The 27118-nt window shown below is 33.2% G+C and overlaps 2 protein-coding genes across 2 annotated transcripts; one reads left to right on the top strand and one right to left on the bottom strand.

The window, feature by feature from the left end:
• Positions 1–1847: 1847 nt before the first annotated feature.
• CKX3 (cytokinin oxidase 3) lies at positions 1848–4858 on the bottom strand. Its single transcript, XM_089610702.1, has 5 exons — positions 4199–4858; positions 3605–3732; positions 3242–3517; positions 2446–2714; positions 1848–2361 (listed from the first exon to the last, which is right to left on the bottom strand). Exons 1-5 carry the CDS (start codon positions 4800–4802, stop codon positions 2067–2069), a joined length of 1572 nt encoding a protein of 523 aa, XP_089466828.1. The 5' UTR covers positions 4803–4858; the 3' UTR covers positions 1848–2066.
• Positions 4859–22431: 17573 nt separating this feature from the next.
• On the top strand, positions 22432–26766 carry LOC149398940 (uncharacterized). Its single transcript, XM_089612334.1, has 6 exons — positions 22432–23569; positions 23893–23923; positions 24924–25111; positions 25199–25311; positions 25519–25736; positions 26172–26766. The coding sequence occupies exons 1-6, from the start codon at positions 22432–22434 to the stop codon at positions 26764–26766; spliced, it is 2283 nt and encodes a 760-aa protein (XP_089468460.1).
• Positions 26767–27118: the final 352 nt, after the last annotated feature.

The raw sequence follows: 27118 nt of genomic DNA, 5'->3' as shown, positions 1-27118 counted from the left end.
GATTAACTATAAAAAAAAGTATTACGTAGAGATAATCATTTCCATTGACATATGGATTTAATTTGCTTTAACTTATGCTTCACTTTGTTCAGCTTTTGTGGACTTGTTTACCACAAGCTTTATAAGTGGGATATATTATTCTCTCATTAATTTACCCTTATTATAAAAAGAAAAGCAATTTATATATTAAAGAAAAATGAAATATGTGGCTGCTTCTTTTGTGTCCCCTGATTGCCTGGTGGCTGCAATAAGATTTACAAACATTCTGTTTGCCACAAACAAGACTTGTAAATTAGGCTGTCTTTTTTTCTTTATATTTTTTTAGGCCAATCTTGTGGAAGAAAATTATTCATTGCTAAGTATATGTACTTTTGATTATCGTCACTTGTTTCATGACAAATACTTATTTTAATACACACAGAGTTAGTGAAGGTAGACCTAGAAATCTAATCCAATAATTGACTGTATCTGACCTAATTTGTATACAGGATTTTCTTATTTAAAAACGGTGTTAATGATTAATAAATTAAAAATATATTATATAATTATAAATGAATATGAACACACATGCCCCCGGCCGACCAACAGTTTTGTAAAAAGTTGTTCATTGTTTTTTTCATGGAAATCAAGAGAAAAAGGTGAGATATATTGAGCATTATTATTAGTCATTCTTTTTATAATTATTTTCTACAGTTTATAATATTGTTACTTCTTTAAAACATGATTTTTTTTTCTTTCCTTTTTTCTTTTTCCTGACGGATAGTGCATCTCAAATGAATTAAGTGAGTTGTATTAATAAATTAAGAGAAACAAATGATACACTGCAAGATTTCATGTCTAAAATTATCTTTCAAATTTAGGTTGGCTGGGGTCTGTTTAATTAGAAGTAATCTTAATTATTTGGAATGAGTATTAAGGATCTCTTTCCCTCAAAAAGTTACAAAACCAAATCTGGAAAGTGTTATTTAACCAACATGAGTACTTTGATGAAGGATCTGTTTAGCGCAGTTGTTTGAGAAAGATAAACACAATATTTTTAATAAATAGAGATAATAATGACACAAAAAACTAAAAAAAAATGTTACAAATTTTATGTGCTAATTTTGTTAGTCTATGAAATATCATTAACTAATACAAATAGCTAAGAGAGCTCGAGCCGCGAAGAACCAAAGGAAACTTCGGAGCACCAATCATAGGCTCAGATCAAAAGGAGCTCAAGCATTAAAGATTAAAACATAAATATTTACGATTCTAAAAACTTATAATTATATTAGAAAGGGAGCTTAATCCCACGCATTTAGAAGCGCCTATAGATAGAAGGTTCAACCTCGAAAATATCGGGAGACTAAAAGTTACTATGTAAAAATTGAAAACTCTTATTAATTATCTATTTGAACCAACCAAGTTTTATGCACAAGCAATAGATGTATATATAGATATTAAATTCAACATAAAAATATAGTTACAGCTTAAATAACTCGTTAATTTTATTGTAAAAACCTAAATATTAGAGAAAAGTTAAACAACTCTCAATTATAAGTCATATTTTGTTAATGAAACTTACGAAATTGTTACAGTTTATTATTATTATTATTATTATAACCAAATTTGATTAACTCGATTTCTAAATCAGGTTCGAGTTATAAATTAATATTGTAAATATATCTTATGTTGTTTAGGCGTTGATTTCCTATTAAAATAATATTTTATGAAAAGACATATTCTACAACATCAATGGTTTGAGCTTTGAAGATCATTTTTACTTTAAAATAAAATTAGTATAATGACCAAAATGCCACTCGCGTAACAGTTTAAGGATATTTGCCCGAAATGCTTTATAATATAAATAACTACCAAATAATTACTTCTATTTATGCATTCAACCTTTTGTACATTATGATACCAAACCCTTAATCTATAATTAAACAACTTTAATCTAGCTTAATAGTATATTCTACAACACAAATTTGGAGAATAGAAACTAGAACAAAAATAAAAGGGAATATTAAGTAAAATACATTCTTTTAATTCTAATGACATATATTCTTCTTGGGGATACGCTGCTTTTAGTGGTAGCTAAAAATTCTCTGTCCCCTTGAAAGTATTTTTTTCGGATCAAACATATTTTTCCTCTCATTGAAGGTTTTCCACTTCGATCCAAAATGCTTTTTCCACTCATCCTGAGTTTGGTGGTGTGGAAGATATTGTGTGACTTCAATGCCAACACTTTCACAAAATTGCAATATCTCCTTATTTTGCTCATCAAATAGTTCCCAATCATCGAAACCGCTCGAGTGCAAAAATCCAACGGCATAGAACACATTTTCCTCCGGTATAACTGCCGATGTCCTGGTATCCCATCTGTGAAAAAAAAAAACACAATTAGTTAATAATATTAAAATAATTATTTTTAAAAAAATTAATTAATGTTATATATGTACTTACTTATTCCGATTCATCGGGTAAAGAAGGACGGGTCCGGTGGTAATGTTGCGCTTAAGAACGATCCCCTTGAGAACACCGTCGTTGAAATCTTTAACCTTAGTTTTCGGTATGAAGAGGTTAAGCCATGGATGAGGAACTTCCCATAGCCCTTGTGATTGAAGCTTATGTTCTCCGCTTCGAACTCGTTCTAGAAAATCGACGTAAAGCACGTCCTTCTCGAACCTGAATCCCGGGTTGTACCTCAGCCCTAAAAGCAACCTCTCAATTGCCTATAGGAAAAAAAATATACAAAAGTTGTAGGTTATTGTCAATATTTTTCTAGGATTTTTAAATTAATAATACACTTCAATACTTATTCTTTTTTATACGCGGAAAAAAATACGTAATATTAACTTTTAGTTGCACTATTAAAAAAATAAAAAAATTAGCAAAATAACCAGCTTAAATATTTTGGGTTTAGCAAAATAAGCAACGTTTCGTAAATCTTAGGTAAATTTGCGTAAATAAAATGCAATGACTATTTACCTAAGATTTATGAAACGTTGGCTATTTTGTAAAAACAAACGTTTAAGTTGGTTATATACCTAATAGACCCAAAAACAAAAATCTGTTAAATTTGACGAAAATACATGTGACGATCTCAAATTAAACGCGATTTAATGAAAAAAAATCAAATTAATTAAGTGTATGTTTTAAAAAAAACATTATATATATATGCCGCCATTTTCTGTGAAAAAAAAAAAAAAAAAAAAAAACCATGAACCAAGATTATTATATACAGTACATAATGGTATACCTCATCGACGGTGTGTTTTGAATCATCATCGTAGTTTTTCGCTACTTCGAGGCAGTAGATGATTTTGTGCTGGGAGACTTGGGAGATAATCTTTGGGTGATCGGACGGTGGAAAGAAAGAGGAGCGCCAGTTGTTGGGCGATCCTTGGCTCATCAGAAGCGAGCCTTCCAAATAATCAAGAGCGTTCGCGTCCTTCCGACCGTTGATCTTGATCAGCCGCTCTTGATCTTCCGTGAACTCTAACAAATCGCTGTATAGCATTCGTATCCACTTAACCTGTATACCACAAAATTAACAATGATTCACACGTGACATTAGCAAATTGAGTATAACTAGAAAAATAAAATAAAAAATAATATATACCCTCTTTGGAGCTCGATGGAGAACAATTCTTGCTCTGACTATAATTCCGAATTGGCCGAGTCCTCCAAGAACAGCGTAAAACAGCTCCGAGTTTTTGTGTGGGGAACAAGTCACAAGATCACCTTTCCCTGAAATATATTTTAATTAATAATTGTAGATTTGTAAGGGAACAAACAAATTAGAAAGAAAAAAAAAAGTGCTGAAGGCGAGGAGGGAAGAAACAAGTGGTATCTAAAAAACCAAGCTGATGGGACCCACCACACACTGCACATTCCAACATTATTAAAAAAAAAAAAAAGCTGTCGAAAATGACTATATTCTCTCCGCAAAACGTATGCTCTGTCCTCTGTGCGTTTTATTTGTCCTCATATCATATCCATCAATTAATTTATATCGATTTAATCATCACAGTCATGCACACACAGATACCTTACTTATCACATGACTCGCAGTATAAATAGATTTCCATTTTGTCAAAATCGTTGACCTATCATTTATTGCCATTACTACGTACGACTAGGAGTAGGACGGTGTGAACTGAAGACAAATCAACAACACGATTAAATTAATTATCTAATATTTGAATATACTAACCAGTAACGACGTCCATCTCTCTGACGTTGCTGATCTGAGGACCGTACCGGAAACTTTGGCCGCCGATTCCGGCGTTGGAAAGCGTTCCTCCGACGGAGAGATCGAGGTAATCCGTCCACGAGACCGGAGATAAACCGCTCTCTCCCGAAACCCTCAGGACCTCCGACCACATAGCCTCCCCGCCGGCGTCGGCGTAGAACCCCGACGCCGCGTCGCCGCCGATGGTGACCCCGGAAGTCAACGCCCTCATGTTGACCACCACTCCGTCGCGGCACAATGCCTGGCCGCGGACGGAGTGGCCTCTGCCACGTGGCGAGACGGCGAAGGGGAGCGGCGAGGAGTTGGAGGCTCTGATGACGGCGGCGATGTCTGCGGCGGAGGACGGGTAGAGCACGGCGGCGGGGATTTCGGCGGCCATGTGGCCGTAGTCTTTGGAGGCGAGGCTGAGGGATTCGTGGTCGGTGCGGATTTTGTGCCCTAGCTTTGTCATTGCTGCGATTTCGATCAAGGGTTTAGGTTTGGGATTGGCTAGGGTTAGGATTATTAAGCGGGTTATTGCGAGTGTTAGTGTCAAGTATGTTGGCATCAAAGTGCTATCAGCCATTTATAGCGAGAGAGAGAGAGAGAGAGAGAGAGAAAGTGAGAAAGAGAGTGTTTGTGTTGTGAAGCTGGAGAGGGGATGTGGGTTTATATATAATATATTTGGGTAACTGGAAAAAAGTTGCATGGGTGTGTTTTACTATGCACTTTCACTATTATTATTTATTATATCATTTGGAGATAAAGAGTGAGAGAGAGAGAGAGATGTTAAGGGTGAAAGGATATGGAATATGTTATGTAATTTACACGTATATGTTGAAAAGTAAAAAAGTTGCATGACCACATTATTACCATACAATTGCATTGCATTATACTAAAAATATTATTATATGAATATTATATACTATGAGAGAGAAACAGAGAGAGTAATGTTTTGTTTATGTAATCAACATCGATTTGTGGCATTTATATATAGCCATTAGAGCCGATGATCGCGAGTTGAGGTCCCGCGCGGCTTCTTAGGCCTTGCTTGTTTGAGTTTATTTCTGTTTTCTTTCCGTTGGTTTCTTTTTCACTCTTATCTTTGTAACCACGGTATTCATCCGCCATACGTGAGGGCTTTTATGTTATTCCGTGGCTCCGACCACGTTTCCTCAAAAAAAATATATATATATATATATAAACATATACAACTACGAAATACGTAGTATATATCGTGTGTTCTCTTTTCAAAGATACGCAAGGACAGATTGGATTTCATGTGTTTCTTATAATTATCACTGTCATCTCTTTCTTTCTTCCTCTCTCTCTCTCTCTCTCTCTCTCTCTCTCTCTCTCTCTCTCTCTCTCTCTCTCTCCAGCTTTGTGGTTATAATTTGTTTGTTTTTCAACCCATTTCGTAGACTAGAATTAATGGTGCAAAAAAGGATTAAAAAATGTGTGTAACGCGTCTAATTTATTTGTTTGAGATTCCAATGGGGCGTGGATCTCATTTTATATATAGTGCATTTTTCACGCGGGACCATTGCCAACGCTCATTTCCTAATTTTCCGGGACACGTGGACACATCTCACCAGTCGGATATCCATCTTGTGGTCAAGAAAAGCATAGTTCGGTCAAATCGCATTGAAACACAATAGAGGAAGTCTTTGGCCAATGTTATTTTATTTTAGTTGTTCTTCCTATCCTTTGAGGAAGGGCAATGGTAAAAGTTAGGTGGTAAATATTAATTAGCAACCAAAAGCATCGCAAATGGAAGGTTATATTCGTTCGATGGTGTGAGTTTTTATGGGATTTGATTGTGACAAATCAATTATATAGGAGACAAAGTCACATTTCTCTTCGTTGTACAAGATTTTTGTTGTGTGTGGGATACGTTTGTTTGGCTACATGTGATTGGTTAAAGCTCAAATTGCAGAGATTAGAATCTAGACCATACTTTAATTTTTTTAGGCTACTAATTTAAGATATAGTTTCCCTAAAGGGAAAAAGGTGTAAAATAAAAAATCTACTTGCTAAATGCTAAATCTATGGGTTTGGGTAAATTAACCCAATGCCATTATTTAATTTTATTTGACAGAGATATGTGTCCTCGTTAATAATCTAACTTTTCAGTAATCCATTTAAAAGATACCTCACCTTTGGTATATATCCTGTTATTGGTAAAATAATTTAGGAGTTACTAAAAGCTACAAATGCAATATTTTAACAAAATTGCATTAAGAAAAATATATCTCTAAAATAGTATTAGAATAAATGAAATCTTAATGAATTCATTAGTCAATTATTAAGAACTCGTCAAATCTAGTTTAGAATTAAACAACATGCCATGCAAACGTGAATTTTGTGATTATTAAAGCACGAGAATTTAGAATTCTCTCTGTTGTCGAACTGTCATATTAACCCACACACGAAAATTCAAAAGATAATCTTTGACCAAAAGATTTAACAGAATAGGAAGAAGAGCTATGTCGAATCTTTCTAATATATACATTATACATAAATAAATTGTATATTAGTATATGATTATAAGAATATGTCCTTCATCACCTGCATCATTCGCATAATATTATATTTATACGAGCAATGTATATAGAGATATGTGCATAAATATTTAAGTTTAAAAAAAAATTATTTAAAATTTATTTAAAACATTTTGATTTTCCTAATAAAAAAATCGGTACGAAAGAACAACATTTGTGTTTATGATTCAATCTCTTATTTTTTAAAAAAAAATTATAATTAAACACTCTTCATTGAACAGTGTTTCGTGGTGTACCATATTCCTCTATTTTATATATAATATATAATATATACATATATATTTTAAAATAAATATTATTTGTCAAAATTACATCATATATTAACAGTGCAAACGCATGTGATACAATTGGTTAAAATTACATGATTTAATACAGCTACCTTTAACTTAAAAGAGAATATATCTTCCAACTATAAAAGGAGCATGATTTTTAGGGCGCATGAAATTTGAATCACTAGACCAAACTTATCACAATATATATATATATATATATATATATATATATATATATATATATATATATATTACTGATGTAGTGAAAAGTCCATTTAATATGTAATTAATTGCTAGCCATTTAATGGCGGATCGGGGACGGGGAGTCTGTGTTGGTCATGGGCGACAGTTGGGTTCCCAGGGACAGACCTGCTTCCTGGATTGACCCACCCTGGATTCCCCCCGATATGCGGGTGGCTGAGCTTATGAGACCCGACGGTAGTTGGGACGTTGATCTTATCACTGCGATGTTCGGGGCAGAGGACGCTGAGGCGATCTTGAGCATCCCGTGCGGTGGTGAGGGCATTCCTGACGTGCTTCGCTGGCATTTCACCGAGAACGGAGAGTACTCCGTCAAGAGCGGCTACCGTGTTGCGATGGAGAGAGCCAGTACTCCGGCCGCCAGCTCTTCAGATCCGACGGTGATGGAGAGGTGGTGGACGAAGTTCTGGCAGCTGAGAGCCCCTCCTAAGGTGAAACTCTTCTGTTGGCGAGTCTGTTTAGGCCAGATTCCGGCTAGAGCAGTCTTAGCCAAGAAGAGGATCACCTCTGACGACAGCTGCCCTGTTTGTCAGGAGGCGAGAGAGACTGTTTTCCACGCGTTTTGGGGCTGCAGGTGGAGCAGGAGAGTCTGGAAGGAGGTGGGCTTCGGTCACATTCTTCCGCCTTTCAGAGATGGCGACGTCTTCGACGTTATCCTCAGGGTGACGGAGGTTCTTGAGGTTCGTTTTCATGCGCTTTTCTTTACTATTATCTGGGAACTTTGGAACCACAGGAACAACGTCTTGGCAGGGAGATCTGCTTGGAGCCAGCCTCAGCTAGTACAGTGGACGGTGAGCTTCCTCGAGGAGTACAGAGCGGCTACGGTTGGGGAGTCTCCGACGAGCTCGAGGGTGACTACGACCCCCAGATGGACCCCCCCTATGGACGGGACCCTCTCGATTAACGTCGACGCGGCTCTTGTTCGCGACCGTGGAGGCTTCGGTGTCGGTTGTATAGTTCGAGACCACACCGGAGAGGTGATCGCCTCGCAGACGCTTTTCCTGGCTAGGGGGTTCTCCCCACAGCTTGCGGAAGCGTATGCTGTCCTCCATGGCATAGAGCTAGTTCGCAGCGTCGGTGGCAGGAGAGCGGAGATCCAGTCTGACTGCTTGGGGGTGGTGAGGATGATCGATGACGGCGTGACGCCGGCAACAGAGCTTGGGACGATCTTGCACCGCATCTTCAGAGAGGTGAGGGAGCTTGAGGGCTTTCGCATTAGGCATATTTCTCGTCTTTGTAACGTTGCGGCGCATAACCTAGCGCGCTATGCGGTCAACCATCACTCGTCCTCGACATGGCTGGGTTTAGTCCCGCCCTGTTCGGAAGAGGCTATTAGGGCCGATGATCGCGAGTTGAGGTCCCGCATGGCCTCCTAGGGCCTGGTTGTTTTGCATTTGTTTGTTTCTTTCCGTTGGTTTATGTTTCTTTCCTATCCTTGTAACCACGGTTTTCCTCCGCCATACGTGAGGGTTTTTATGAAATTTCGTGGCTCCGACCACGCTTCCTCAAAAAAAAAAAAATTGCTAGCCATCTTGTAGATAAATTCGGACGTACTACTCTACTTGCCCTTTATCCTTTGTCGTTCATACGTCACGAAAACTAACCATACTTTTGCACATGCCTAAACACTCGAACTTACGTATTATATATGTGATGCAAAAATGCAAGCAAACAAAAATAAAAAGACAAAATTGGAATTTTGGAAAAAAAATAATAATTTAAATTCTTTACAGGCATTATTAAGAAATATATTTCTATTAAAGTTGGTTCACTGAATTGCTTGCCGTATCAATGTGTCGTCCATTATATTTCCGACCATGTGATTGATTTGTTGCTAGAAAATAACAATACCAAAGTTGAGTTTCCACTCGGTTATAATAGTTGAGAGTTGAGACTCCGGTGGATTTTATAAGAATAGTTAGCCTCCACGCTGTGTTAAAAAAGTCAACACATTAATTAGTTTTCTTATGAACAAGGCGAAATTTGAGGTCTTAATCATTATCTCCTCTTCTAGCATACATGTATATATATATATATATATATATATATATATATATATATATATATATATATAATTATCTAAGATAAATTTTGTTTCAATAGTGACTGAATCCGTGGGTTTAACAATCGACGGCCTCACTTCAACCAAAATCATTTGAATTTGACCAAATGTCCAAGTTCAACCGAGGCTCATAAAAACAAGGCTTCGCTTTGGCTGGGCCCGACAGCCCGGCCCTCGAACCTCATTACAAGAAAAAAGACTTTTGCCGACACATATTTAATGGAAATTATGATTTAATGTTTATGTATCTTATGTTTAATGACATTTAATTTCATTGAAATGTGAAACTATAAAATATTTTGTAACATTTAAAGGGAAAATGTCAATTATACATTTAATGACAATAAGTAAATGTCGTAAAATTGTAGATATCACGAATTTTAAGTTATGTCATGATTTAATTTCTTGACATTTTGATTTAAAATGTCATAGTGCTTGACTTTGTATTTTGTTTTAGGACATCTTAGAAGTAAAATCCATGTTTTTTTTAAATAAAAAAGGCATTATGTTATTTATTTTATAAAATAAAATTATATATTTTAGTATTAGTATCGTAAAAAGATTTCAAAAGTATTCGCGTAGAAGTGGCCTCTCCTTTGAAGACGAGAGAGCTATTCCTTCTCGACAAAATTTATACCGTTTAAGGCTCATCACTCATTTGGGCATACCCAAATAAAATCAGTTAAAAAGATCCAACCCACTTAGGTCGACCTAAATCATCGAACGTGCATGATCACCCATAAGAATTAGTTGTCATCAAAGACCAGGACTTTGTCTTCGTATCATCACCTACATCAAACTTGAAATAAAAATGACTATTTAGTCACGTACTCTCGAAAATGTCAAAACAAAGAGAATTATAAATCAAACACATTTCATTATAAGAATTTTATTATTTATACGTGAAGATCGACCTCTTTGATATCAAGTTGCCGACCTCGATTATCTTGTACATTTTGTCATAATGAAAATAGTTAACTTAAACGTTTGTCATTGTTAAATAGTCAACGTTTGGTAAATATTAGGTAAATAACCATTTTCATGTATTTACATATGTAAATCTTAGATAAATAGTCACCTCCATATATTAGGTCACGTCATCATTTACGACTATTTACCTAATATTTATCAAACGTTGTCTATTTAGCAATGTCAAACGTTTAAGTTGGTTATTTTCCTAATTTTTTGTTAATATTATTTGTTATTTCTATTAGATCGTGCATCTTGTTTATATTACACAATTTATTTTCAAACAAAAAAATTTAAAAAAAATAGTTCTTATTATATGATGAATCTTGAGATCCAAATAAAAATATAAAACTACATCGTTAAAATAGATCTTTTCATGATTGGTGAGATCAATTAATTCTTCATCAACAGAACCCACGACCTGAAACTAGTAAGAGTGAAGTGCTACCATTTGAACTATAAAAGTTTATTAAGAGTTTTTTTTTACAAATTTTAATAATAATTAGTAGAGATTCTTTTCACCGAATTGTTAAATAGGGGAAAGTGATCATCTAATTTAGGAAGTTTCCTCTCTCCAACAGTCCAACTTGAATAATTTCACTGAAACTGTACTATGCATAATCAAAATTTTGGTGTGGATGTACATATATGGTCGTAAACGTACATCCACACCATGAAGTGATACATGAAGAGAGAGAGAGAGAGAGAGAGAGAGAGAGAGAGAGAGAGAGAGAGAGAGAGAGAGAGAGGGAGAGAGAGAGAGAGAGAGAGAGAGAGAGAGAGAGAGAGGAAGTTTCCTCTCTCCAACAGTCCAACTTGAATAATTTCACTGAAACTGTACTATGCATAATCAAAATTTTGGTGTGGATGTACATATATGGTCGTAAACGTACATCCACACCATGAAGTGATACATGAAGAGAGAGAGAGAGAGAGAGAGAGAGAGAGAGAGAGAGAGAGAGAGAGAGAGAGAGAGAGAGAGAGAGAGAGAGAGAGAGAGAGAGAGAGAGAGAGAGAGAGAGAGAGAGAGAGAGAGAGAGAGAGAAAACATATGGGGGTGGGGACTAAATATTAGATATTGGAGATCTTCATAGGGATCAAAGTAAAGAAGCCTAGATCTCGTGGTCCAAAGATATATTAATACATAGCCTAACATTATCACCATTTTTATTTAATTTATATATTACCACAGTTATGGCTGATTATGTACGTAATATATCACTTATAAAACTTTGACGTTTTACAAATAAAGAAATTATTTTAGAGACCAACTTGGATTATTATTTTATGATATGTGCATTGTGATAGGGTTAACTGTTATCACAATAAACAACAATTATTCCGTAGCTGGTTAGTTAACTTAGTGTTTAAAATAGTTCATTTTATATGTATTATAGGCTCTCAAAACAAAAATGGAACTCTCTCTAACAATTCACTCCCTCTTTGTCTTTGGGAAAGAGTCTCTAATTACCAAGTAATAATTCAATTTATTTATATTCGTTTCTTCAACTCTCCAATCCGATCCCAACGAAGCGAAGGATAAATCTTCCTTACTTATTTTGTTTTTATTTAATAAGGAATATTGAAGGGCATTCTAAAATAGTACGATAGTAGATCGACTTGGATATAGGTCACGCAATGTGATTTTGGAGATATGTAAACATAAATGCTTTTGAAAAAAAAACGAAAATTATTTGCTGGCTTGCTTGTATGTGTTACGAATATACCACAGATAAGGTGCCAACAAATAGAGAAAAAGGACAAAATAATATTTCTAAAAATGGACTGAAACAGAGAAGTACTTGTTGTGGGCATGGTTTGATCACTTTCATGTGTTTAGGAGGATAGTGTTAGATCAAGCTGCACAGTGATAGTTCAGATTTTGTCGCCAAAAGGCACAGTATATTATATTATATTATATATATATATATATATATATATGTATATATATCGCTTTTTATTGGCCACAAACGTTTATATATGATATAATCATCGCGTATTTCAGGAGCAAATAATTACATGAACTGTTTAATCAGTGTTAAGTTACTCCTTCAATAGGAAATAAATTATTACGTTCTTAGTTTAAACTATAAATTAAATCTAAAACCCTGAAAAAATGTAAATGATTTTTGTTTGTTATTATCGATAATTTCAGAATTAGTGGCTTATTTCTACTCCACGTCCGTGAACTTTACAGATTTCAAGTATTAGCCTATACTTAATTAATTAATTTTATTAATAAAAAAATTTATTTAAAATGAATTAATATTCTAAAAATAATCATACATTAATAATATCAACTTTAGAAAAATGCTTAATTAATTTTTTAATATTAGTAACATTTTAAATAATATCATTAATGCTTGATTATGATATTAAAGTTTTTTTAATTAATATTTTTTGTTATAAAAATGATATTGTTATTGTTTGATTAATTTAAAGAAGAAAAATATTAAATCGCGTTTAATTTGAGATCGTCACGTGTATTTTTTATCAAATTTAACTGATTATTTTAGAGATTTGTAACTAACTAGACCACTTTAAACATGTGATTTTGGATCTAGCCTACGTTTGAACAATTTTTAGGGATATAGCCAAATCGCTTACGTGGCAATAATTAAGGTATGATTTGCCCTTATTTATTAATAAATTCGTCACTTTCTCTCAACTGTTTTTTTTCAAATAATTTTTTTTGCATCAAAACTTCAAAAATTCGTATTTTTCTCATATTTACTCGAAATTGAGTGATTTCAGATCCTACAAATTCGTGGCGTCGAGATCTTCAAAAATAGACATTGTGTTTGATGAAAAATAATATTTAATGCATCATATTTACGTTTCCATTTTTTTTTTATAATTTCAAAAATTTTCAGTTATTTTCATATTTAAGGTAGTAACGTGATTTTTCTACATCTATGATATTAAATATGATTTTTCATCAAACACAATGGATTTATTTTTGAAGATCGATCTCGGCGTCGTGAATACGTAAGATTTGGAATAACTCAATTTCGAGTTCATATGAGATAGATATGGTTTTTTGAAGTTTTTATGTAAAAAAAAAAATGTAGGAAAAAAATATGAGAGAGAAAATGACTAATTTGTTAATAAATAAAGGCAAATCAGACCTTAATTATTGCCACATAAACTTGTTGACTATTTTCCTAAAAATTGTGAAACGTAGGCTAGAAACAAATTTCATAGTTTCATTTTGGATATTTTGCTACACTGTCCATTTTTTTACAATGCAACTAAAACTTAACATTAGATATTTTTATAGTGAAAAAAATATTTAAATATATATTTTCAAAAAAATTATTATGTCGTCTTTTCCTCAATAAAAAATTATGCTTCGAGATTATTTATAGTTGTATTTAATTTTGTCCTCATTTTGAGTTACTACACGGAAGAAACAAACACAGAAAACCCCATATCTATGCATGCATGGAAAATTTAGCAATCCCAGCTAGACTAAATGGAATAAAAATAAATAAATAAGTAAAATAAAGTAAAAATTACTGCTATCTTTGAGGGATCTTTGAGTGTAGTGGAATTTATGGACATGAAATGTCAATCAGTCAGTCTATCAGATTAGGCCTTTCATGGGCTCATCAATGGAAGAGAAATGAATGTTATTAGTTTTTTTTTTTTTTTTTTTTTTTTTTTTTTTTTTTTTTTTTTTTAAGATTCTGTCTAATCCATAAGATCTACCCATATAGCATGTACTTATGAATCGGATACAGAGACACTGTACACTATCTTGTTTCATTTTCGATATTTATCTTCTAAAAATCCTAGCTAGATTTTTTGTCAACCCTTTTTTCAATGCGTATCTCATGCATATATTTTCGCTTGACAATTTGCTGATTTCTCTCTAGTAAAGTCTGGTGATTTCCCTTGTGTCTTGGGAAATTATTTTCACTTCATATATTTAACCCATACTTTGACTAGCTCCTAGATACTTAACATATATCTACACTGTTTATGACACATCAACGGGATTAAAATAAAATAAAGATATAATTAACTTCAAAATAAATTTTCAACCAACCACTAGTCAGTTTTTTTTTTTTTTTTTTTTTTAGGAAATCATTAAATGAACTTTAAGAAACACGACATAATTATACAGTGTAGTGATACCTAATCTGTTTTTTTTTCCTTCTTGAAAACACTATTATAAATTTATTCATTGATAACATGTTTAAATGTGAGCGTACAGGTTTTATCGCGTATTAATAATATGCTGAACCGAAGAAAATTAGTTTTGTCAATGACTGACCATTCGCACATGTTAATGTCTAATTGGATTTTGTTTTATATGTTTGATTGACTCGTTCTAGATAGAAGATTCTAAATCTAGACAACATAAATCTAGACAACATATAATTCAAGATTGCAGTATAATTACCAAGATTCTAAATAGACAATTATGTTGAACACTATTTGAGTAGACTTGGACTTCAACATATATCAAACTGGTCAACTTAATTATATATATATAATAATTTATTTTCGCGACAATAAAAAAAATGCATTTTTTTATAAAGATTTTCTTATCAATCGAGTTACAAATATCTAACAAATTCATACTTCACGATTTTCCACAAAAGAGTGACGAAATGTATAACTTGTACAAATCTTTCCATTTTCTAATTCGGTTCGATCCATTCGTTCGTACAGTTATTTACTCGACCGCAGAGATTTTTGGAACACTTTTAACAGAGGGACAAATATTAAATTTTGAAAGAACTTATTGTCGACCTCTTTCAAATATGAATCTGTCTGATTCTGAAATTAAGAACTTGCATCAGTATCTCAATTTCAATTCATACACGAGTTGATTCACAATCTATCTTCTGATAAATATTTACCATCCGAAAAAAGAGAAAAAAAAACGGGATCTTTGTCTAAAGAAATACTTTAAGAAATGGCAGATGTATAAAAACTTTCAACGAGATGGTGCCTTTTCAACTCTATAAAAATGAAATATATTGCAATCATACATGCCATGGTTTTTTACTTCGACAAGATACAAATATCTAAATTTGATATTTTTAGATATTTTCCAGGCCTATTGCCGATACTAAGTAGCAACAAAAAATTGTATCTATTTTTCATGATGTTATGCATGGATTAAATATATTATGACAAATTTTTCATAAAAAAAAAATTGTATCTTCCACAATGGAATATGATAAGTGAGATTTCGAGCAAGTGTTTACACAATCTTCTTCTGTTCAAAGAAATATTTCATCGAAGTAATGAGTCGCTATTGATATCAACTCATCTGAGTTCGCCAAATATTCTGGAGCAACGGAGGAGTCGGCGGGCGGAGGAGCGAGGGGGAGCTAAGCGCCTTCGAGCATCTCGAATGAGGATGAATTCTCTTTTTTGTGGATTTTATTGTTAAATGTTATCTATATGTTTAGTTAACCATAGAAAAAATAATGATCTATTTATCCACATTTTGAGTAACTTCTTTTGTGAGAATTGTAAATAGAAAAAAGTTTTTTTTTTTTGCGTATATATCAAGAATAAATGAAAGTAAGTATCCTACTTTTATTCTTTTACTTTCGATAAATTAACAAGGTAAAATTCAAGTAGAAAAGTAAAGTGGAGACTAGAGTACGTTCGCAAACAATAAGTCCCCTTTCACTCAACTTGATAAAAGGGTCCGATTAAAAAAAAAAACCTTTATAAAAGGGACAACGTTTATATTTAGTATTACACATGGTACCACCTTGTCCAAAGATTTTTTCCAACACATATACATATATTACACACCATACTACGCCACAAATCTTGTGGATATATATGACTTTCATATCAATAATTCATATATATATACACACACACACAAACACATACATTACACACAGTACATACAATAATTAATCTTTTCTTTTCTTCTAAATTATGTATGTTATATATGAAAATTTTATATTGTAGATATAGACATATTATTTAGAAAATATCTGAAATCGGAAACTTGTCATATATTTGAAAAAAATGCCTTTGAGACTATTTAAACAATGTTTATCATCGGAACTTATCGAAAAAAAGGAAAAAAACAAATTCTAATTAGGTAATCGTAACCATTTTAAGGTTTAAGTACTTTAAAGGCATTTTTGTTCAAAATTTGTCAAAAATACAATTTCATATATTTTGTTTTTTAAATAAGAAGTTCATTAATTTTTGATATTTCATTGATTATTAGGTCTATAGTATGAAATTTCTATCATATGGTGGAATTTTAACACCGGAAAAAATCAATTAAGGCCATGAGTAAGCAGTCATTCTTGATCAAGCCAGCCAGCTTGAACTATGCATAAATTGTCACTTCCTATCCTCACATATACAACATTTTTTTTGTGAATAACATATTAAACACCATACGAGCTTAGGTCGAAATGGATCTAACACTAAATTCAGGTGCTCGCTTATTTTGTATATATTTCCGATAAAAGAAACATAAATAATTCATTTGGCTCGTTCAATAAACCCACAGTGATTAAAACAGAAATCAAAACATATACATCACATTTTGTATCCTAAACACACTCTTTTCATAATAAAATGAGACCGATCAAGCTTATATTTATATATTTAAGCATCAATGATGCCTACGTTTTTATTTTTTCCAGAGAAATATATAGTTAGTTTAGTCTCTCTAAAAAAATCAAGTTGAGTTACTATTTGCATATATATATATATATATATATATATATATATAAAAAATTGTATTTCTAAATTAGATTTAATAAAATCTAGCAATAGGTGTTGTAGTATTACTACGTCCTTGTTTCATTATTTCAAATCAAAGAGAATAGTGCATGTGTAATGAACGAAATCTCAGCCAAGAATATTCGTTATCATATGTCCGATATATATTTCCAAAATATACTATTAATAATAACCAATGAGAACTTTCACCACAAAATCAAGTTGTAATCTTTCTCATATCCTTATCAAAAGCAAATCATTCATATTATTTTTTTCCCGACGAAAATCGTTGAAAGCTGTGAGAGAGATCTTATTTGAAAGGAACTTTACGTATAAATAGGGACGCCACAAAGCTGAGAGACGTATCTTGAATGAATCATTTCGTTCCATTTTCGTGTATGAAATGAAATAATACAAGAAACTAATAGAACCAATAATGAACCATTCAATTCACATGTACAGAGAAAATCTTGGACATCATATTGTTTTGAAATACTGGTTAAGAGGATGTATCTGGACCACAGTTTATTGTAATTTGATCGGTTCGGTCTATAGTGTCATCAATTATCATGAAAATATTTTGGTTGGAGACAATTATTACAGAAAATCTTACTTCCATCGATAGATCTTGATTTTTTACAAAGACGACTTTATTTTCAGAATGCTCCAAAAAAAAGCGACTTTCTATAACGTGTTATTTATGTTTTATTTCATCTCACGCTGAAAAGATAACATTTGGTTATAAAATGTCTCTTAAATAATCAGCGCATAACTAGTTCTGGAATTATCACGTTTATGGAAGTTTAGTTGCTAAACTATTTTTAGGAGAACAATAGTCATCCAATTTTCTAGTTTGTAGTATTTTAGTCCTTTTTTACAAAAGATATTTACTTTTTTAATGTACCACCTAAAAAAAATAATTATCACATATATTCCACCTCAAATAACTTGCTAATTTTATAAGCTTAATTAATTATAATCTAGCCATACATGCAGTAAGTAAAAGTTACAACAATTTTACATTATAGATTTAATATGTTTAATGTTGTTTAATTTTTTTTTTTATCTATGAAAATGACTAAAATGTTACAAAATCAATAAATTGAGGATCACTTTGCTCACTGAATTAGTTAATAAGATAACAAAGATAAATATATTCTAGAGACTAATTACACTTATAAAAAATAATAAATTATGAAATATATTGTCCTAAACGCTGCACGAATATATGCTCATTTCTCTAACGACCATGCCAAAATAGAATTGCACAAGAAGAAAAATATGATCCGCCTTTTTGGCTCCCTGTGAATTGATTACTCACAAATACCAGATTTAAGGTATCAATATCGAAACGAATGTAAATTTTGGGAAAATAGATGTGGGATAATAATTTCTGAGAGCCTTACCAAAAAAAAAAAAAAAAAACTTGAATAAAATGTGCAAAAACCCTTAAGAAAAACATAAAGTAACGAAATGACAACTCTCGATAAATTTTTATTGCCTCTTTATGTCAATTTGGGAAGGGATGTCGATATCAGAGTAAAAATTACGGTCTTTCGAAATTCATTCATGCGCAAGGGTTTATCGAAACGCTCCATCAAGATGAATCTTTTGATTGGCCTCATCAGATACTTCAATAATGATAGTTAATTATCTAGTCTTGTTTTTTCACCGTTATTCCAATAATTTAAAATTACACCTGTCAAAACCGTACCATGTTTCTCCATAATAATTGTGTAATATCTCTATAAAATATGCAATGAAATCTTGTATGCGACATCGCCTGGCAAATTCAAGGAAAATCTGGAATAGATTATATGAGATCACGTATTAATATTTATATAATTCTAGGAATCTAATGAAAAAAGAAAAGAGAAAGGAAAAGAAATGAAAAGCAAAGGGATTTGCATGGGGTCCAAGTGTTTGCCATATCCCTCATATAATGTCATCATTATGTTCACTATGCGTTTTCAACAAAAAATGAGGAAAACGACAAATGCATGCAAAGAATTTAACGGCTTGGTCACATATAATATTAATGGACCACAATAAAAAGCTATTAAACCTCGATATATAATACGAAAAAATTCCGCATAATGTCAATATTTTTTTATTGCCAACCCTTTGAGTAGATGATCGGTAGAAGTTGATTATTCGTCATAAATAATACGTTACGACTATTATATTAGGTGTGTTTAGCTGAATAGTTAACTGTAATGAATAGATTTTCAAAACAGTAAAAAATAAATTAAAATTAATAAAATAGTTAAAATGTTCAAGTATCAGTTTTTAATAATTGTTTGATTCTTCGATTAATATTTTTGAAAAAGATAAATTTCTTATATAAATGAACAAAAAATACAATCACAGTAAAAAAAAAAATTGACCATATAATTTTAAATATTTTGTTGAAAACTTAGAACTTTGGATATTTTATTAATCAATTAGTTTCATATATGGATGATAATTTTATCCAGGTACTCACGTATCAGCAAAATCCTACTCGTAACCCAGTACTCTAATATACCCTACCCGCTTGAAATTATTAATATATTGATAAATTCTAAGCAAATTTTAGTGTACGCATTTATTACTTTAAGTATTTTTTTAGATTTATTTATTTTTATTTAATTTTTTTTGTAGATTTTTTTTTTTTTTTTTTTTTATAAATAAATCAAATATTAAATGGGTAAAAAAAATACCCATGAGTTATCATCTACCCTCAAGACTTTTACCCAGACCCATGGATAGAGTATGCTTTAAAAAAAATAAAAAATTAGTGGGTATGGTCTGGTTTTGAAAGACCCATCATAAATGTTAGTTAATAAGCATACACATTTTCTATATAAATTTTGTTTGCTTAGTTTATTTATTTATTTATTTTTGTATTATAATAGTGAAAGAAATAGTGAACAATATAACACCAGTCAAACAAATCAAACTACAGAAACCGCGTATAGTTTTTATTGTCTGATTCTGGATCACAAGTTTAATTCGTAGTATATTTTTCCAAGAGAGAGAAAAAGAGTGTTTGTAATCGATTATAGAATATGACATGCAATAATGAACTAGTTTAGCTAGGTTTAGGCTCACACAAAAAAAAAATTGTAACTAATAATTAATTATATCACGATACATTATGATCTTCTTTGATTGCGAATCAAATTAACACGGTTTAGAAAAAAGAATTTCCTTTGACGGACTATAAATTAAACGTGACAAAATCTAGTGAAATTTACTTACGTACTTGCATGAAATTGTTGTGTTTGTGTGTGTTTATAATGTATACCCTATTATTTATTCACAAACTTTATCTTAAGCTATTGGCATTATTTGAACATATTCCTTGGAAGATTATAATGCTTAAGAGATCGAACTAAAACAAAATCTTTAGATTTCTGAACCATATCTTTCATATGGACCATTTTAATTTGACCATATATATCTCATAAGCAAATTCAAACTGTGCACGGAATATTCAAATGACGAAGAAAGAATTCTAAGATGGAATATATTGACATTTAATGGGCATTAATTGTGGAATGCCTGTTGCTTTTTTTTTTTTTTTTTTTGGAAGGAAAATGTGAAATCCATGATGCTGAACAGCTCTATATTCTCCATGACTGAGATTATTATCATTATTATTTACAACATATTTATAGTAGTAAGTGACGTCGTTTGTACTTTCTATAGCATTTATATATAGTTTTATGTCATTTTCTTTATAATAAATTTTGGCGACTTTCTAATAATTTTATCTGCAAGAGAATAAACATATATGTAAAAGAAAAATATGAAATAAAGATATAACTAAACCTTTTTTATATGATATATATAAATATATATATATATATATATATATATATATATAAATGTTTTTCATATGGCTTAATTCAATATTTGCATATTTTAAGTGCATATTATAACTAATTATGTATATCTATTAATAACATATTATTCGAATTGTATCAATATGAAAGCACTAAATTTTCACATGATTTGTTACGACAGTTTCGGCACTTTCAAAACAATTCTCTTTCAAAGAAGCAGATGATGCCCTTCGTCTCAATATTTTGTGGACTTTGAAGGAGATTGTCTATCCACTTTATCACTCAGATGCAAAAGATAACAGTCCATGGTAAAATAAAAAATAAAATAAAAATATTGTATCAAATTTGGATCTTGTTTATCTCATGTATTTAATTTTCTGTCTATTTGTCTATGGGTGGGCCAGTTTGAATGGTCAATAATTTTTTTATAAATATTTTACTTTTTTATGACAATTAATTCATTTGAGTTGTGGATTTTTTTTATCATTGGTAGAGTCCGCATTTTTTAACGATACATTATCTTTTATATATCTGTTTCTAAAAAAAAATCTAAATTTGAAAAATGATCCTAGAGTAAGGAAATTTCCAACACCCTAAAAAATATATGGGAATATCCAATCTCTCAATAAGTAGGTCACGGGGTTTTACGTCCACATTCTTGAAATAACAAATGCAAAAAAGGAAAAGAAAATTGATATAGAGTCAATAATATTGGGTGTGAGTTAGTTAGCCATTTATTACAAAATATCATAAGTAGAAAGTTTAGTACAGTTTGCCTTACAAGGCATCAACACGCGTACAGCTGTATCGATCCCAAGATAAGTAATTTCCTGGAAAATATGTTTTTGAACATGATTCGATTTTCAAAAGCAACATTAATATCGGTCTATTATACGCAATAACCAAGGACCACAAACCGTACAGTTTAAAAGATAACTTAATGAATAATATTCTATATCTTACCTTTTATGTTCGTGATAATAAAAGTACTGTTGTTACAAGCTTTGTTGATAGTGTTAATGCTTCGTCCAATCTTGAAACTGAGTTTGAAAGCCTTTAGTTCAGCATTTTTCATCTTACAGATATTTGGAAAGATATTGAGATAATTGAAACTGATTCCAAATTTATATTAGATTCGATTAATGGTGCTACTAAACCTCTTTGGACTATTGCTTACAGATCGAGACTTATTAGAGTTAATTATTATTCAGTGTTTAATTAGTTTTATGTATATAGCTGTCGTTTGTAGTTTTAGTCTTCGAGTAAACGGTGTGTCGTTTTGCTCTTGTTTTTAGGTTTATATATAAACGCTGAGGTGATGTTTTTGATTCATCAATTCCAGAATAATATTCAGTTGTGCAATCATTTTCCTGATTGACACGATCGATTCTCTCTACTCTTCTCTCATACAATTCAAACTCTAGAATTGTAATATGGTATCAGAGCACTCTGAATTTTCTCTTCTTCCTTTCTAGGGTTTCTCTTCCTCTCTCCTTTTCTCGATCGCACTCTCTGGTTCTTTTCCCATTCATTCATGGCGGTTCCTGAAGAAACATCGATGGAGAGCTCAATTTCAAGATCTGGCGAAGGAACACGGCGGCGCTCAAATCTTGAAGATCAAATGGATCCTTACTATCTTGGAAATTCAGACACTCCAGGAACATCTCTGGTCTCTCAGCTCCTCAACGGCGACAACTACCTCTCTTGGTCACGATCCATGAAGATCGCTCTGTCTGTGAAGAACAAATGGGGATTTATTGATGGATCGATTGAAAAACCATCCACAGATGATCTACCACAGCTGAATCTCTGGAAGCGAGGCAATAACATTGTGATTTCTTGGCTCCTCAACTCCGTCACCAAAGAAATCTCGGCGAGCGTAATTTTTGCTGATTCAGCGAAAGAGATTTGGGATGACCTAGAAGAACGGTTCCAACAGAGCAATGGACCTCGGATCTTTCAGCTTCGTAGGGATTTTGTCAACCTCACTCAAGACAACAAGTCGATCGGAGTCTACTTCACCAAATTGAAGTCGCTGTATGAAGAATTGAGCAGTTTTCGACCAGAATGCTCTTGTAAGTGTTCGTGCGGCAAGAAAAAGGATCTCAATCAGTTCATCCAGTCTGAATATGTCATGCAATTCCTGATGGGACTAAATGAAGCCTATACTCATGCTCGCGGACAAGTCCTTCTTATGGATCCTCTTCCCCCGATAAACAAGGTTTATGCCTTGGTTTCTCAAGAGGAAAAGCAGCGATCAGTTGGCGTGGATGTTCTTGGCAACACTGATCAGAACAACTCTCTTGCAATGGCTGTGCGAGACGATCAAAAGAAGAATCTCAACAAGAATTCGAACAAGAACTCCAAAGATCGACCTGTTTGCACTCATTGCAAGATGATCGGGCACACTGTGGACAAATGCTACAAGATCCATGGATATCCACCGGGTTATAACACATCAAGAATCAAGAGTCAGGCAAACACCACGGAAGGAGGATCATCGGCCAACAATCCTTTCAATGACCATGGCAGTGGAGTCAACACCACAACTTCCTTCACACCTGATCAGATCCATCAACTGATACACATGCTCAGCAACCAGTTCACCAACACCACTCCTCTCACTGCTCCAACAGGCACCAATGACGTCAACCTGACCACATACAACACAGGTTTCATTGGTTTGGCAAATTTTACTGTTGACTCTAATTGTGCAAGTGATTTTTGGCTTTTAGACTCAGGAGCATCAAAACATATTTGTGCCAATAAGAATTTTTTCCTTAGTCTAAAACCTTTGCACAATTCATCAGTCACATTGCCAAACCATACTGTTATCCCTGTTTTCTTCTATGGTGACATTAGAATAAATGCTGATTGGTTGCTTACTGATGTGTTATTTGTTCCTGGTTTTAAATTCAACTTAATATCTGTCAGTGCACTCACCAAAGAGCCACATATAAAGGTCTCTTTTTTTGGTAACTCTTTCTCTATACAGGACACAATGAGTTTGAAGACGATTGGCAGGGGTAATCAACGAGAAGGGTTATATGTGCTGACTCAGAGCAATTCAGCATACATCAACCCTGTCTCAGCACATCTCTGGCATCAACGTCTAGGACATCTATCATCTAGTAGATTAGCCCTTTTGAAGACAAGACTTTCATATCAATCATCTCATGACACAGATAAGCCTTGTTGTATTTGTCCTTTAGCAAAACAACGACGGTTACCTTTTCCTTCAACCAGTCATAGGTCTTTAAAGAATTTTGATTTGATACATTGTGATATTTGGGGGCCTCATTCTGTTCCTTCACGCAATGGTCATCGTTTCTTTTTTACCTTGGTTGATGATTGTAGTAGGTTTTGTTGGATCTTTTTGATGAATAATAAATCAGATGTCCATTCCTTGATTCCCAAGTTTTGTTCTTATGTAACTAATCAGTTTTCTTGCAGCATTAAAAGCTTTCGTTCTGACAATGCCAAGGAACTCACCTTTCTTGATTATTTCTCAAAACATGGTATCTTACACCAATTTTCTTGTGTTGAGACTCCACAACAAAATTCAGTTGTGGAGCGTAAACATCAACACATTCTCAATGTAGCCAGATCTTTGTATTTCCAATCTCATGTTCCCATTACTTTTTGGTCAGACTGTGTATTGACTGCTATTTTTCTTATCAATAGAACACCTTCTCCCATTTTATCTAACTCTTCTCCATATGAGGTTCTATATGAAAAACAGGTCGACTATGAAGCACTGCGGACTTTTGGTTGTCTTTGCTTTGCCTCTACGCTCAAGTCTCACAGAACAAAGTTTCAACCAAGAGCTAGAAAATGTGTTTTCATTGGTTATCCACCAGGCATCAAAGGATATAAGTTGCTTGATTTAAGATCTCATGACATTTTCATTTCCAGAGATGTCGTTTTTCATGAAATTTTTTTTCCATTCATGGATATGCACAAGTCTACTCTCTATCCTGATCCCTTTCATGACATTGTACTTCCTAATGTGTTTCCTGATTATAGCTCAGGTGTTGAAAATCTGCAGCCAGAAGTGCAAATACCTTCTACTGACTCTCAACAACCTGATGTACTACCTCAAATAGAATCAGATATTGGAATCACTGTCCAACCTTCACCAAGGAAGTCATCAAGACGTATCACCAAACCCTCATATCTACATGATTATGAGTGCTACACAGTTGGTAAATCAGGTGATATCCACACAACTAAACATGCTCTTTCTAATGTAGTATCTTATGACCATCTATCTAGTTCTTTTAGACATTTTGCCTTATCAGTGGGAAATCTATCCACTCCACAATTCTATCACCAAGCTGTCAAAGAAGCACATTGGAGAGATGCAATGGCAGAGGAGATTGATGCCATGCATCAAACACATACTTGGTCCATTGTACCTCTACCTGTTCATAAGAAACCTATAGGTTGTAGATGGATTTTCACTAACAAATTGCATTCAGATGGTTCATTAGCTAGAAGAAAAGCTCGTTTGGTTGCCAAAGGATATAACCAAAAAGAGGGAGTTGATTTTCTTGACACTTTTTCACCTGTGGCAAAATTAGTTACTGTGAAATTTTTATTGAGTCTTGCATCTTCTCAGGGATGGATTTTAGCTCAGCTGGATATTAGCAATGCATTCTTGAATGGAGACCTTTATGAAGAGGTGTACATGGACTTGCCACCAGGATATGAGCCTCAGGGGGAGTCTAATGTCCATTCTGGGAAATTAGTATGCAAACTTCACAAGTCAATTTATGGCTTAAAACAGGCATCAAGACAGTGGAATATCAAGTTCACAGAGTCTATATTGAAGGCTGGGTTTCTACAATCAAAAGCAGATTATTCACTCTACACTCGAGGATCAGGGAGTACTTTTGTTGCCTTATTACTTTATGTTGATGATATCATTGTGTGTGGCCCTAATCAGGATGTTATTAATGATGTCAAAAGTTTTTTACATACTTGCTTCAGACTAAAAGACTTAGGCAGTTTGAAATATTTCTTAGGTTTGGAAATTGCTCGCTCTTCTGCAGGGATTGTGCTTAATCAAAGGCAATATACAATTCAGATCTTAGAAGATTATGGTTTTGCTGGATCTAAACCAGTCCAAACACCAATGAATCCTCGACATACTTTGGCACAAAATGAGGGAGATCTTCTTCCTGATCCAACTCATTATAGGAGTCTGATAGGCAGACTTTTATACTTGACTATTACTAGACCAGATATTTCTTATTGTGTCAATTCTCTTAGTCAGTTTATGCAAGCCCCTAGGAAAGCTCATTTACAAGCTGTTCATCATCTTCTCAGGTATTTAAAGAAGAATCCAGGTCTTGGCCTGTTCTATCCTTCCTCTTCTTCAACTCAGCTGCGAGGCTTTTCAGATGCTGATTGGGCGACATGTCTTGACACAAGGCGATCAGTCACGGGATATTGCGTGTTCCTTGGGGATTCTTTGGTTTCCTGGAAGTCGAAGAAGCAATCCACTGTCTCAAGATCATCTGCCGAAGCTGAGTACAGATCGTTGGCTGCTGTGATGAGTGAAGTGATATGGCTTAGACAACTCTTGTCTGACTTCAAGATAGATAACTCCCTTCCAACAGTTATCTACTGTGATAATCAGGCCGCTGTTCATATCGCCTCGAATCCAACTTTTCACGAGAGGACAAAACATATTGAGATTGACCTACACTTCGTACGGGATCATCTCAAGTCCGGATCCGTTAAGTTGTTACCGATTCGAACTCATCACCAGCTGGCTGATATTCTCACCAAGCCGTTGCCCTCTCCGGCGTTGCGTGACATACAATCCAAGATGAACCTCAAGGATATTTACCGTCCATCTTGAGGGGGAGTATTAGAGTTAATTATTATTCAGTGTTTAATTAGTTTTATGTATATAGCTGTCGTTTGTAGTTTTAGTCTTCGAGTAAACGGTGTGTCGTTTTGCTCTTGTTTTTAGGTTTATATATAAACGCTGAGGTGATGTTTTTGATTCATCAATTCCAGAATAATATTCAGTTGTGCAATCATTTTCCTGATTGACACGATCGATTCTCTCTACTCTTCTCTCATACAATTCAAACTCTAGAATTGTAATAAGACTTGCCACTGAAGCTACTAAAAATCATCAGTTTTGTCATTAGTAAATATGTCACTCTACTCTCTTGTCAATTCTTAATGTCAATTCTTCTATTCTA

The sequence above is a fragment of the Urtica dioica genome, chromosome 4, assembly GCF_054948205.1.
Source record: "Urtica dioica subsp. dioica isolate 48M chromosome 4, U.dioica_male_clone48M_v1_H2, whole genome shotgun sequence".
Classification (NCBI taxonomy): Eukaryota; Viridiplantae; Streptophyta; class Magnoliopsida; order Rosales; family Urticaceae; genus Urtica; species Urtica dioica.
The sequence above is the reverse complement of the archived record's forward strand: the minus strand, read 5'-3'. Positions and strand labels throughout refer to the sequence as shown.